The sequence below is a fragment of the Pinus tabuliformis genome, chromosome X, assembly GCF_031772625.1.
Source record: "Pinus tabuliformis cultivar Carrire ecotype Pingquan chromosome X, CPIR1, whole genome shotgun sequence".
Classification (NCBI taxonomy): domain Eukaryota; kingdom Viridiplantae; phylum Streptophyta; class Pinopsida; order Pinales; family Pinaceae; genus Pinus; species Pinus tabuliformis.
The window spans coordinates 461,595,298-461,610,837 of NC_142308.1; the positions used below are offsets into that span (position 1 = coordinate 461,595,298).

Below are 15,540 nucleotides of genomic sequence, written 5' to 3' on the forward strand. Positions count from 1 at the left end.
TGTCCTGAAGTAGCCCTTTCAGTCCTCTTTCTAACCCCACAAGTCTGATCAAGATTGGATTCTCCAAGGAAGAGTTATGCCAAATCTCTCACGGTGACCTGATTATAGACTAGTTCAGTAGAGTGAATTTATACGAAGTGCCATGTGTCACTGTTTCAACCTTAGTACCTGTAACTAATATACAGAAAACCACAGGCCGTCCTCTTTCTGAAACTTCTTACGAAATTTCAATCTGATGCTCAGAAGAAAAGTTATGACGATTTTCCCCAGGTCACCTATTTGGAATGTAATTCGGGAGTCTGCAAAAACCCTAACTTCCGCAGATCATATCTCCGAAAATATAGCGATACAAGCTCTGAAATTTGGACCCGAAGTTCAGAACGATTTCATCTCAAATGGGTTTTTGTTAGATTTTGAAACGTCGTAGAAAAAAAGTTATAGCGAAAAATGCCATGATGAACTGTTTGGAGTAGCGAAACCCTAGAATCCAAAGCTCTGATACCAAATGTTAGGAAACCAACTCACAAAAAGATAGAAAAGATAGATCAACGCCTTAGAATTCAGCCTCTTCGAGGGGGCAACCTCCTTTACATTACACAAATGAACAATTCTTGGATGATACAAATGACTAAACCTCCCTTCTATATATAGGAGTCTAAGGGGTCATAATATAATCAAGTCGACATAACAGTAATAACATAAGGGCACAACAATAACAATGGTGGGTTTCTATGGGGCACACTAATAACAATATGGGGACAATAGGAGCACAATAATAACAATAAGGGATATAATGACAATAGTAATGGGGGAATCACTAGTATTATAGGGACCTAACACTCTTCCTCAACCTTGGAATCCTCCACGTGCCATAGTTGCGCCTTGATCTTGAGGATGAGTCTCTGCCTGCATTCTATACATAGGGGCTATATCCATCATTAATTCATAACTTCGACAATGGCGCTCATCATGGCCTACAGATTTGCAGAATTTGCAAAACAACTATTGAGGGGTCTGTACAAACTTCTATAGTAAATGGAAATTATTTATCACATGTTGTCTTGTAACTTAACAAATAGCACACCACAGTGCTACTCTCGTGCTCGACCCATCTCTATTTTCTGGCTTCAAGGGGACAGGGCCTACCCCAATAAGATAATTATGATAAACTAGACAATGGTCCTTATCGTGATCATGGCCTTTGCATTTCAAGCACCAAACTTTTGTGCGGACCTTAGTTCGGGCTTCCTTTCCCTTCTTTAGGCTCTGTAACTCCATATGCAGGTTAGCCAGTTGTGACTGAATCTACTACACTCCCAGATTCATATCGTGAATGGGTGAAATTTCCAATCTCATTACAATCTCTAATGCTTCAGACTGCGTGTCAATTTTCTGTTGTGACAGTGGAGATCTCAAATGGGTAACAACGAAGCAATGTGCCAATCCCTATGTTGATCATCCGTGATCTGAATATTAGCCTGTTGCAGCAAACATTTCAACCTCTGATTAAAGTCCCACGCGGACTCATTCACCTTCTACTGGATCTCTTTGATCTATGTCACTAACTGAGCCTATGACTTAGGCTTCTTGAACTCATTATTGAGTGCTTGCTTTGTCTCATCTAGTGTTACATTTGGATGACCCAAACAATACTTAATATACCAACTTAGCGCTCTATCCTGCAGTGTTGTAACCAATTTCGCTTTCTTCAAATCATCATCTATAACCTGTTGTGACTTCCACACAGCATCTGCTACAAACCAAAACTGTTCAGGGTCTTCTATCCCCAGACCTTTGAATATGAGCATCTTCATCGTGTTGGACATATTGAATAGTGGAGGTGGAGGTGGAGGTGGAGGTGTAGCTGTAGGTGTGTGAGGCGGAGGTGGTGGAAGAGGTGGATGGATTTGGTATCCCTGCGATACCCTATCTTACTGCCTGTAGCGCACCTAGAGGCGTCCTCAAAATAGTACTTTCTTTGTCATTGGAAAACACTCCCAACAGAGGACTGTACTCAGCGCCTTAATCTAGATTTCTTCTGAATGTTTTTCCACGTCGCGTAACTCCCATCAGATCTCTTCTAAACATTGTTTTAATGGCACAACCCTTTTCTCGCACAATAGCATTTTAATCCAAGTATTCTGGGATTTCAGATACTTACCTCTAGGTTCCTTGAAGAATCATTGCTTGGCTTCGCTATAGCTTACAGATGTATTGATCGCGAATTTAGTGATGAATCCGGCCAAAATGATATCAATCCAATAATCGATATCCCTTGCGATCTTATTGTCTGAAGCTTCTAGATGCCTTACCAATTCTGGAGTCCACACAATAGGGTTGTCCAACTTCCACGTGCCTTGGCTATCTACCAATTTCGACAACCACTGGTCTAATTTGCACGGAAAAGAACAAAAGAAATTTTTTTCTCGTTTGTATACATATATCTATTCAACCACTCTTCCTTCAACAAACGTGGATTCCTATTTTCCTAGGCTACAAATTCGTGCAGCTTCTGATCTATCCACTTCTCGATTTATTTCTTAGTTGGGAACCACTTATTCTACATCACACATTCCTCATATAGATACCAATCCTGACAACGAAACTATTTGTTGGCTTGATGGGTCATGGCCTAGGTTTAGAGTTAGTTGCGCCAACCAACAAAACCCTAAACTGCTAGCCCTTTCGGTAACAACCCGCGTAGCATAGGCTGCAGCCTCACCCGACGCAGTATTAGGGGATGACAGAACTAGATTTGTACATACAAAGGTCTGTGTGATGGGTTTCTGTCACTTCTAGGGCTTTATCCCGACCTTCACGAACCCTAATCCTTAAAATATAGAAATCACAGTAACTTACAGAAACAATACCTAATGCTTCGCGGAACACTTAAAACATTCATAAAATCATGTAACTTATCTGATCTACTATTTTCACGCACCAATTAAGTGTTTCTTTAGATAATTGTAGAAAAATAGAGAGGATACACATAAATTGCATAAGTAAAGATAACGACAAAGATACATAATTATAGGTTAAAAAATAGTCTTTATTGATATAATCATTCTGTTACAGACCCGCACACTCAGCTTGCGGACTTACCAAGGTCTCTACGCACACAGCTACAGGAGCCTTCCTCTTCACCTAAGTACAGGAAACAAACTTTCATGCCTCAGACTACTTTCCCCTACATTGATCTTCAATTCTTTTCATCACCTCCTATGACTCGCTAAAACTTCTTTATATATCTCTTTCCATTACAATACCATGGTTCACGAACCATGGGCGGGTCCCAAAACATCCTATCTTCTAACAAACTATGGGACTAAAGTCCCTTTTGACTCTTATGAACTTCACGCTTCACTCCTCAAAATGCGAAGACTTTACATAATTAATAAAATTGATTACAAAATTTACCCTAGGGGACCCTATACCAACAAAAAGAGAGAGAGGATGTGAGAGAGTGGAGAGAGGGAGGGAAAGAGAGATGGAGTTGGAGGGTGAGAGAGAAGGAGGTAAGAATAAAGAAATAGAGAGAGAAAGGTGGAGAGCGAGATAGGGAGTGATAAGGAAGATGGAGAGAGAGGACAACAGAGAAGCGGGGGGGAGGGGGGCGGATGGAGAGAGAGAGAGAGAGAGATTGAAGAAAGAGAGTGTATGTTTTGGGGGTGATATAGAGAGACAAAAGGAGATAGTAATATAGATGAAAAGTGAAGAGAGGGAAGAAGAGAGAGATGGATAAAGGGAGGGAGGGATAGAGATATTGATAGATATGGAGCGAGAGAGTATGTGTGTTTGGGGGGTTGAGATAGAGAGACAAAGAAGGAGAGATGGAGGGACATATAGATATAGATGGAGGGAGATATAGATACAGATGGAGGTGGGAGAGAGGTAAGAAGATTTCTTTCACTAGATGCATTGATTTCAGTGTAGATGGTGATTTCTAACCTTATTTGATTTCTTGCACTAGATTCATGGATTTTAGTGTAGATGTTTATTTGTAATGATATTTGATTGCTTGCACTAAATGCATTGATTTTAGTGTAGATGGTGATTCTAATCCTATTTGATTGCTTGCACTAGATGCATTGATTTCAATGTAGATGTTGATTTCCAATAATATTTGATTTCTTGCACTAGAGGCATTGGTTTCAATTTAGATGATTTCAAATCCACTTTTATTTCTTGCACTAAATGCATTGATTTCATTGTAGATGGTGATTTATGATCCTATTTGATTGCTTGCACTAGATGCATTGATTTCAATGTAGATGTTGATTTCTAATCCTATTTGATTGCTTGCACTATATGCATTTATTTTAGTGTAGATGTTGGTTTGTAATCCTATTTGCTTACGTGCACTAGATGCATTGATTTCAATGTAGATGTTGGTGTATAATCCTATTTGCTTACTTTTACTAGATGCATGGATTTCAGTGTAAATGTTGTTTTCTAACCTTATTTGATTGCTTGCATTAGATGCATTGGTTTCAGTGTAGATGTTGATTTCTAATTTGATGTATGATGGTACACTATTTTTTAAGTGATTGGATTAACATTGTGCATTGATTTCAGTGTAAACACAAAAAATTATTAGCAATGTACATTGATTTTTGTGTTATAGTAATTCAACCTATTAATATTGGAGAGAAAGAGAGACAAGGTATGATTTTTACCACAATAGCTCGAGCTAAAGATTTAAATGGTTTACAATTTAACCTGTCCTTTTCATAAAATCGATATGAAAAGATGACAAAACTAACAATAGTACAAGAAAATAGTTTGAGATTAATCACAATGAAGACTATTTGTAATTGACTATATTCTTATTATTCACATTTTCTATCATTCAACACTATTATATTGTCACTTTACATTCAAAATTTTTATTTCATCATTAAAGTTATTAACAATATTTATCATCTCAACAAACTAAGGTAACTAAGAAAATTTAAAATTAAAATGACCAGATTAATCCGAGACACATTTAGCATATTTAAAATGATTATATTAATATTAGATGAATTTACATATTATTGATAAAATATTAATATTAGATAAATTTACATATTATTGAAAAAATCAATCATATGTTCGTTAGATTTTCTTTGGCTACACATGACTAAAACTAGCCTAGATCCATCTTAACTCTCGATCTATCAAACATAGAGAGGGATCAAATCTCTCATTATGCAAACTTTCCTCAAGTTTTGCACTCAAAAAAGAGGTTTTCACCTCGAGAGATTTGATCCCTCTTGATATTTGATAAATTTAGATTTAAGATGGATCTAGGTTGGTGTGATAAAAAATATGTATTTAAAGGGCATTTGAAGATCACTTCATATTGTTTTATGATTATCTAGTGGTTAATTGTGATGCAATCTTATCTTTGGATTTGATACTGAGTGATTTATGCTAAACTTTTTCTTAAAAAAACAATCATGATAGTGGTTTAATAATTTATGTGAGCATGTAGAATATTTCTATTAGTTTTGTGATATTGATGATCAACGCTCATGAAATTTTAATATTGAATTGTCATCCGGACATTGTATTGTGCATTTAAGCTATAGGGTTGTTCACCGTGATCCCACATTTTGTTTGATTTCTTTTGGTAATGTTTGTAGTAGACATCTGAATGCATGCTTACTTGTAGTTGGTTTTGAGTTTTATTACTGTTAATCAACATAGCTACATGCATATCTATTTTTCCCATTGGATGGTCCTTTCCGTTTGTAAGGCTAACTTGTTTGTCTCGTTGACATATAATGAAAGGAAAACCATATGATCATGCCAAATATGAAGACAAAAACAAAGTATATATGGTTTTTGTGTGTATATATGGTTTGTGGTTTCTAAGCAGTGTCTATGTTTCTTCTTTTCTGGACAACACTAACTGCTATTGACATGATCATTAATTGAGTGTTGTGTATAAATGTCTCTCATATAAAGTAATACATATTTTTTCATCATGTTTGTTTTACGACATACATTTAGTACTAGTGATATATAATGTTTGTGATCTTGAAATGGTCGTATACAAAATAGATAAGACGTTGTCATAAAATCAATTTAGTGTTGTGTACCGTTTATATCTTAGAATGCGGGTTAATGGTTTTCTTTTTTCCTTTTTTATTCTTTTTAAGGATTTAATCCATTCATGATAGTATATATTAATCACTGCATCATTAGTGGTTTTCGAAATGCCTTATTTTCTAAGAACTCATTTTTGCAAAGGCAAATATTTTTAGTCACTATAAGCTTTTTTGATGTGTTTTTACAGGAAAACAATTAATGTTTGGTTGTTATTATGGACTTTAAATATTGTTTTCCCACACTTTGTATAGTAATTTTCTTTCAAATTAATGTTCATGTGATATTATTTAGAGTTTCTTGTGATAAATTTAGGACATTTAGAGCCTCTTGTGATAAATTCAAGATACTATATATTAACTATTGTGTGTATTGGTGGTTTTGGAAATGACCTATTTTGTAAAAAACATCTTTGCAAAGGCAAATATTTTAGTTAGTATATGCTTTTTTGATGTGTTTGCACATGCCGATATTATTTACTTGTCTTTAAATACAACATCTAGATTGGGTTATGTTGGTGCTCAACCTTCTTTAACTTCTTACAGTGCAAGTGATAGTGATTTGGGTGTGCAGGGACTTGAAGCCTCACAATCTCCTGGGGTACATAAGCAAAGGGGGTTGTAAAAATAGTAGATCTTGGTCTAAGAATAACATTTACATATTCTCTTTCTAGAAGTTTCCATATAAGCTCTAGATTCGATTTCCATGCAACATAATGCAAAACTTTGAATTCATTACTTTTTAAGCCATATTCTAAGGTAGAAACCAACATAACTCTCTAAAATATTCTTCTTTTTCCATGGGCTTGAGCTAAATGCACTGTTGTTTCACTCTTTTGTTTTTGTGTGAGATGGTCACTCGAAGATTTAGTTTGTGCTATTTCTATTGAGAAAATTAGCTCCAACATCCACTCATCAAAAACGTTTCTCTAACCCTACAAAAAGGGCAAGTGCATAAGATCCATGTCCTACACCAATCTTGATCTACTTGCCCCTAATCTAGACAAATTTTTCAAGTCTTGAGTGTTCGTTTCAGAATTCGAACAACTTTCTACTCTATAACTTGAGAAGGGGATTTGTTTTGTGAAGCCCTTTCCTTATAGTAAAAAGTGATATTATTCCCCATTGGGGCTTTGATTCAATAGTAAAGTAGGAGTGTTTCATATGTCCTTCTAGGTTCAAATCCCCAAAGACATGCTTTTCCAAACAAGCTTATGTTTTTGAATTAATACTCAGAAACCATTATCTCCATACCAATGATTAAATTTTATACATCACTAAAATGTATCATGCTTGTACAAACACAAAAACATATTAGATATACAATAATATTAGTTACTATATTGTTGTATATTTTAAATAAGTATACTTATGCAATGATCAATTGGTATGCCACTATCACCATCACCTGGGGTTTTGGCATTACCTAAATCTCCAGAGTCACTTAGATGGTTTTCCATTGCAAGATTTTTGCTTTTAGGTTTACTATTTTTAATTCATTTTGGTGATTGGCAATTATTTCTCTAAAATATATGTGAATTTCAAATCATCATTGTCGTGCACAGAGTTGAGAGAGGCATTGGAGAAGTTTTGTATAATAATTATCAGCTTAAACTACTAAACCGTTGTGTAAATCTTCATATGTTATCTATTTACTCACTTTCCTTTGCAACATGTAATGCAAATACTAGTTAACTTTATTTGAAATTTGAAAAAAATTGCTTCAAATTTCAAATGGAATTGTGGTAACTTAATTATTTTATATTTTAAAAATACTTTCTATTATATTTTTTAATTTAATCGAAATTTTTAAAAATAGTTGAAATCACAAAATTTTCGATAATCAAAATATGTGAAGTTTAAAAATACTAAATTTTTTTATACATTCAAAAAAACATTATTAGGTGAAAATACACAATCAAATTAATGCGACCATGACTCACCCAATTCCATTTGAAAAAACTCCAAAAACCAACTCCGAAATATAGAAGACTTAGAAAACTGCGACTTCTTGGTTACATCCACGCTGAGAAAAATCTGAATTTCATGTTAACATTAGAAATACGATCTCACCCATCATCTCATGGCTACATCATCCCATGGCTACTGTTAATTCCCCACAAACCTTCTCGTCCATTTTCGAGAATTCTATGTATACCTGTGAGACTTCTCCAGGTACAATTTCTCCCCCGGCCTTCCGGCTCTGAAGAAAAGAGAAACCTGAATATCCTACGACACTTATTTTTATTCGCATGAAAACACTAGTACAAATGCAACGGACGGTATGGCGCATCACAGGAGCTCGGATGGTGATTAGTGATAATTGACAAGTGATCTGTAAGTAGCTCCGGGTTGCCAATTCTGAGGAATAACATTGTTTGCAGTGAGTGTTCTTCCAGTTGAAAGAGACTGCAAGCGAATAGAGAATGGAGCTTGTAAAGGGCCGCTATTCAAACACCAATTTGCACCCCAAGTCTCTTCCATTCCTTGCCATGTATTAGAGTTTGCCTGCATACATGAAAATGTAAACACGAGTCTTCTTCTTGTAATCATGAATTGATATATAGATTTACATGAATCGGGTATTTTTACGTTTATTTCGGATTCAGGGAATATATTAGAATTTTTTTTATCTCTGTGTCAATCCCAAATTCTGAGAATATATAGAAATCTCATAATCAGGAGAAAAGTCAAACAATCAATATAAATTCAACCACATAATCTCCATATCCAAAATTTAACTCGTTATCTGTATAATAACACACCTGCTTTAGATACACTGCTCGAAGATCGCCATCTCCGTCTTCGTATTCGATAAGGATAGCAAACCAGTAGTCACTGGCACCTCCGTTAACGTTGAATGCAATATTCTTGCCCGGATATTGGCATGGCACGCTATAATATAAGATGAAATAAGAAGACACGTTCAATAAAATGAAAAAAAAAAGCACATCATAAAGGCGCCAACTCTGCAAAAATCCTCTGATTTACTTGATTGAGGTGCAGGAATAGATAACTACCGACGAAACAAAACAGAGACAACTCCAGTGTTAAGCAGATTCGAAGATGCACCAGGAGAAGCCATGTCAGTGAAGGCAGTACCGCTGAGATCGAAATGCTTTTTGCCAGAACCTGAGCAGATTCCACCAGGACATTCGTCCGTAATTACCACAGTCACCGCGTTTTGGGAACACAGGCCATTCTCCGTGCACTTCACCTATTTAAACATAACATATGATCAGTTAGGTTAACAATCTGTTAATTTATTTTGATCGAGGATTTTGAGAATATTTTAAAATCTGTGAATTTAAGTAAATTACTGATTCTAAAAATATTTAATAATTTGGAATAATTAGTTAAAATAAATCTCTTATTTGTGTGATTTCAATGTAACTCTTATTTGTGTGATTTTACTATTTCTTAAATCCGCAAACTAAATAAGAATATTCTTCCACAACATGTCGTTATGATTTCAAAATATTCGAAAAAAAATCACCCTTAAATTCTGAAATATTCCTACAATCCTACAATCCAAATAAAAATAGTGATGATTTCAAAATATTCCGAACATCTCCAATTCTAAACAAGAAACCCTTCCGCAACAAGAAGGCACCAAATTACTTTATTACATAATGAAATCAAGATGTAACTAGACCTGATAGCATGCGCCACATCCTGTCCCTCCTTTGAATAGGGCTGGACTTCCTGCAGCTATTTTCGATTCGAAAGGTAACTGTTTCACTAGGCTGCCATATCCGCATGCACCACCTGTTACAAAGCAATTGTAGAACTGTAATTTTTTGACCATCATGTTCATATTTTTATAACTATTCCCCAGAATAAACGACATAATATTTCCCTTACCGTCGCTTCCATCTCCATCTGGACTGCCATACCATGTAGCAGTGGCTGGCTGCCAGTCATTCCCTTGTGTTGCTAACTCATGTTTTTCAAAATGGACACCGTAAGCGATTGCAGAGCATAGAAGCATTATACTGCAAGCTTCAATTGCAACGGCACAAGCCATATTAAGTGCCGAGATCCTCATTTTCTAAAGCAAAGCTTAAAGGCACAGAATTGGCTTATGCTGAGCTCAAAGCGAATACACCTTAGGAATTTGCCCCAATAACACAGTTTTATAATGGCTTTGGAACTGTAAGGAATTGTCTGGGTTTTCAATCTGAGTCAATTGTCAACCTTTTTTTCTTTTACTGAAATCACTTCTATGTAGAATTCAGAAGGTCCACTTATCTGCTTCTGTGAGATTTCAAAAGTAAACGATGAAGTTAAAGCGTGAGACGAGGCGATAATGCGGAAGGCTATGGTTGAATTCCAGGTCAGCAGAAAGGGATTGAGAAGGAAAAACTCAAAAATGTAAGTGGCAGCACACATGGCTATGTTCGTTTTGAGTTGGCCAATTTTTGGAAGTCAAATTATACGCAGAAAAATAATGGAGATTTCAACAATAAGCGAGGAAGTTAAAGCGTGAGACGAGGCGATAATAAAGAAGGTTATCGTTGAATTACAGGCCTGGAGAAAGCGATCGAGAGGGAAAAAACCCATAAATGTAAGTGGCAGAAGATGTGGCTATATATTATTCCACTGTTCAGATTCTAGGGCCGGCGCGTGTATCTTTATCAGATTAAAAAACTATAGCGGAGCGACTATCTTTATTGGATAAAAACTACGGCAACAAGTTAGTCTCCAATGGAAGGCATAGCAAAGAGGGATTTTCCATATATCACGGGATTTACATGAAAAAAAAAGCGTGACTTTCGTAAGTGTCAAATTTGGAAAACCAACCGCAGGGATTTAATAAGCATTAGGGTCAAATATCGACAACATCACACCCGTGTCAATCGATTCGGTTTAACACGACCGCATATGTTGAGGTTTAGGTTCGAGTACAGGAATCTTTATTAGTTGTAAGTATATTAAATGATGTTTGAAACTTTCTATGTTCGAAAAATAGGTAATGTAATCAATCTTAATTATTTAAAATTATGAAAAACTATTTAGTTGTGATTAATATTTATGAATATGGGTTATAAATTAATTATTAGGTTTTGTTTTGATAGGGATAGGGTTTTCACAAGCTCTGGTCGAAGGTTTTATATGTGACATGGGTCTGAGGTAGGGTTTGCTTTCTCTTTTCTCAATTAATTCATGTTACAATTCACAATTGTCGATTTAGCACCTTAGCACTAAGCTATGGGAGACTATTAGGTCGACTATTGTGAGGATTTACTCATAGGTATTCAGAGCCTGATGTCACAAAAGTACAATGTTGACTTGTCACTGCTCTTTACACACTATAGTGAATCAATAGAAGAGTAGAGTCTGGTAGAGGATCCAAGGATCATATCAGAGAACTTCATCGGAACATAAGGACTATACAATACTTTATAAATGAGGACATATTCATTTCCCCTTTTGGATCTCGTCATGATGGGAACGATCCAGACCAACCTTCCACCATTAAGCCAATTATGTAGGCGAAAGCTTTAACTCCATTCCATGGGAAGCACACTCTTCAACTCCCTTCCTTGGGAATCCCACTCTATTCTCTATAGACTCACTACCTATGTACCCCTCTTCTGACCTACTATTGGAAGGATTCATTAGACATCACCTAACATAAGAAATGACAAGCGACGACAACATAACTTAGACCATCATCTCAATGCCCACACCCATAGAATCAATCCAAAAGTATAAGAAACATGTCAAGTGAAAAGTAGATTAATCAAGTTTAGTTATGGGAGATGATATTAGGCTACATGACATCCACAAGATGGAGGGTGTTGCCATTGTTGGATGTGTTTCCACCAAATGAATGACTATGGATATAATCAAGAAAGGGATGGATAAAAATTTCTCCATTATTTTGGGGTGTTCTCCACACCACATGATTCTTGCTCAAGGTTGGATGTTGTGTATTACAACGTCTAGAAAACACACCCAAAACTACGCTAGACTAATTGTCACCGAACCTTGCAATATCTCTTCCAGAAAAAGTGGAGAGTGTGTTTTGATGATAGGCCAGATAAACTAGACATCATGTCATTCTTGGTTCAATTACAAGGTCTGCCACTTATTTTCTAGTTTGATAATGTGTTTAAAAATTGGAAACCTATTAGGATTCATTTATGGGGCTGGCACTTCCTACAAGTGGTCAAGATTTATGGGAATGACTCACAGTTTAGTTGATTTCAACATCTCCAAGGGACTAGGAAATGTTATATATACTAGAAGGGACGCGTAAATAATCAGATAATGTCTACAAATTCTCATGAAGTTTTAATCAAAATCACAAGACACATATCTACACTAATGATTTGCGGACATTATTTCACAATTTAGAACAAAAATTTCAAACATGCAAGAAGGAATAACACACATGCAACAAGTATTTTTATCTGGGGAAACAATCTACTAAAAAACCCAATTCCTCTTGCATTAATCAAATGAAATAGATATGTGTTGCAATTTCTTTGCTCAACTGAGCTCACTGTGCAAGTGCAAAACCTATCTCTCTACTCATTGAAGGCGTCTGACCCAGACTTAGTCAATTTTTCCCTCGGCTTGAACTCTTATTTCTTTGCGCCATTCCTTAAGGAATTAGGCACTATTATTTAGGAAATTCCCTCAATTGAATTACATAATTATTTTAGGTTGATCATTTGATTACAAGAAACACCCGTACACCCAATACTAGTCTACAACTGATGTAACACTTCTTTGGAATCTCCACCTCAACTGGGTAACTTGAATTTTCTACATGCACTAGTTATTTTGGTTTGATTGATCAGTTAACTAGATGACCACTGAGTTTGGTTGAAGTTTCACTGCTTAACTGACCTTCCACTAGTTCCTCCAAAAGATGGAACTTGAGATAACTGACCTTGATTTCTACAAATTAGCAACCACACACGAAGAAATGAACTCTAAGTACTCCAACTCGAATTTACTGAGTAAACTAGGTGACATAATACATGTCATACAAGTTAACTGCATCCAAGTTCTCTGCATGTGGAAATTTGATTAGTCAAGGCAAAATCAAATTGAGAATTTCTTGCTACATTTTTCAACACTCCCTCTCAACAAGAAATGGATTATCAACCACCCCTATCCTACACCTGTGGAACTCAAACTTCCCTCTTGACAAGGCCTTTGTTAAAAAATTAGCATCTTGTTCCTATGTCCAAATGTACTGCAACAACATTATCCGTCTTTGCACACAATCCTGTAAATGTTGATACCGTATATCTATATGCTTGGATCGATCATGAAAAACAAGATTCTCAAAGAGCTTGATACAACTTTGATTATCACAGTAGATCACATTTGGATCCATCATTTGACCAAAAAAGACAACAAGTATCATTCTCATCCATATCACCTCACATTCTCCTTAACTGACAACCATGTATTCTTCTTCTATCGAGCTAAGTGTCACAAATATTTTCTTCCTGCTATACCAAGAAACCGATGTGGACTCAAAACTGAAAATTCCACTTGATGTACTCTTTTGGTCTGATGGACTCCCCACCCAATCTACATCTGTGAAGCCACATGGCTTCACTCCCTCTGTCCGTCTGTACCATAGTCCAAACTGGGTAGTTCCTCTGAGGTACTGTAGAACATTCTTAGTTTCACTCCAAAATAATTTGGTTGGCCTAACCATAGCTTGGCTCAGGTGGTCGACTGCAAGCACATACCTAGTCATGTGTTAAAAAGATACATTAGTGAACAATAGAATCCACTTCTTCACCAGAAGTGGAATCCTCTTTCCTCCAGTTGGTCACTTGAGGTGTCTCCATGGGTTTGAAACTCTCCATGCGGGACCTCTGAAGTATCTCGTTGGCATACTTTCCCTGAGAGACAAACAATTCCCCATCACCTTTCCATACTTGCAATCCAAGGAAGTAGTGCATGAGACCCATGTCCTTCATTTCAAACTCTCTTACAAGGTCCTCCTTGCAATATTTTATTAGATGCTCATCAACAGTTAAAATCAAGTCACTTTTGGTGAAGCCGAAACTGGTTAGATAGCTATTGATCCTGGTGTACCAAGCATGGGGTGCTTGCTTGAGACTGTACAATTCTCGCTTGAGTCTGCACACATGAGAATCTCAATAAAAAGTCTTGAAGCCTTATAGTTTCTTGATATACACCTCTTCCTAAATGACTCCATTGAGGAATGTTGTTTTCACATCCATCTGGTGGATCTTCCACCCAATCCTTGCAGCTAGAGCAAGAATTGATTTGATGGATGAGTACCATGCTACAGGAGAAAAGGTATCCTCATAGTTAATACCCTCAACTTGAGAGTACCCCTTGGCCACAAATCTGGCCTTGTACTTTTCTATGCTTACGTCTGCTGCATGCTTTACCTTTAAGATCCATCTCGAACCCACAACTGATTGATCTGTTGGTCTTCGAACCACTTCCCAAACATTTTTCTTTACATGGATTTGTATTCCTCCACCATTGCATCAACCCACATAACTTTCTCTACTGCTTCCTCGAAAGATGATGGGTCAGTCTCTAGAAGCTCAGTGATTAGAGCCATGTAGCTAGTGTACCGATCTGGTGAACTTCTTCGCCTACCCTAATTTGAAGGAGCACCCACATTCTCCCTCGCATCCCACACAAGTCTCTCAACTTCCCTGGTCCTTTTCCTGCCTTCTCTAGATGGTTCTTCTTGAGTGGTTATCTCCACTCTCTACTCATTTTTTCGCTACTCCATAACTTCTTGATGTTCCTCCTTTAGAGCTAAAATCTCCTCTTCTGGTGGGATCTGAATCTCCCTCTTAAGAGAGCATCACATCACTTTATATTCATCAAATTTTACATCCCTTTGCACAAATATCAATCTAGGGGATGGAAAATACACACGGTAGTTGTGGGGAGTTTCTGTGTAACCAACAAATACCCCCAATCCTATTGCCGATTCTAGCTTCTTCCTTGATTCTTTGGAGACATGGTAGTAAATAGAGGCTCCAAAAATCATGAAGTGCGACACATCCGATTTTCTCCCTGAGAAAGCCTCCTCCGGTTAATCATGACTAGAATCAGATGAGGACTCTGATTCTACAAATATACTACTGTGTTGCATGCCTCGACCCATAAATGAATAGGTAAGCCTTAATCATGTAACATTGGAGTCACTTCTCCCACAATGCTATGGTTCTTCCTCTCAGCTACACCATTTTTCTATGGGTTGTGGGGTGCTGTCAACTCTCGTCGAATGCCTTCTTTTACACAAAAAAAGTAAATTCATTTGACACGTACTCACCTCTATTGTCACTCATGAGAACCTTCACCTTCTTTCATGTTTCTTTCTCAACCAGTGCCTTGAATTCTATGAACTTGGAGAATGTCTCATCCTTCTTCCGCGTGAAGAATATCCAACACTTCCATGAGAAGCCATCAATAAAAATGA

General features: G+C 36.6%; 1 protein-coding gene across 1 annotated transcript; it reads right to left on the reverse strand.

Moving 5' to 3' along the window:
- Positions 1–8,062: 8,062 nt before the first annotated feature.
- LOC149140619 (expansin-B16-like) lies at positions 8,063–10,185 on the reverse strand. Its single transcript, XM_089447431.1, has 5 exons — positions 9,957–10,185; positions 9,748–9,860; positions 9,113–9,309; positions 8,858–8,987; positions 8,063–8,600 (listed from the first exon to the last, which is right to left on the reverse strand). The coding sequence occupies exons 1-5, from the start codon at positions 10,138–10,140 to the stop codon at positions 8,406–8,408; spliced, it is 819 nt and encodes a 272-aa protein (XP_089303557.1). The 5' UTR covers positions 10,141–10,185; the 3' UTR covers positions 8,063–8,405.
- Positions 10,186–15,540: the final 5,355 nt, after the last annotated feature.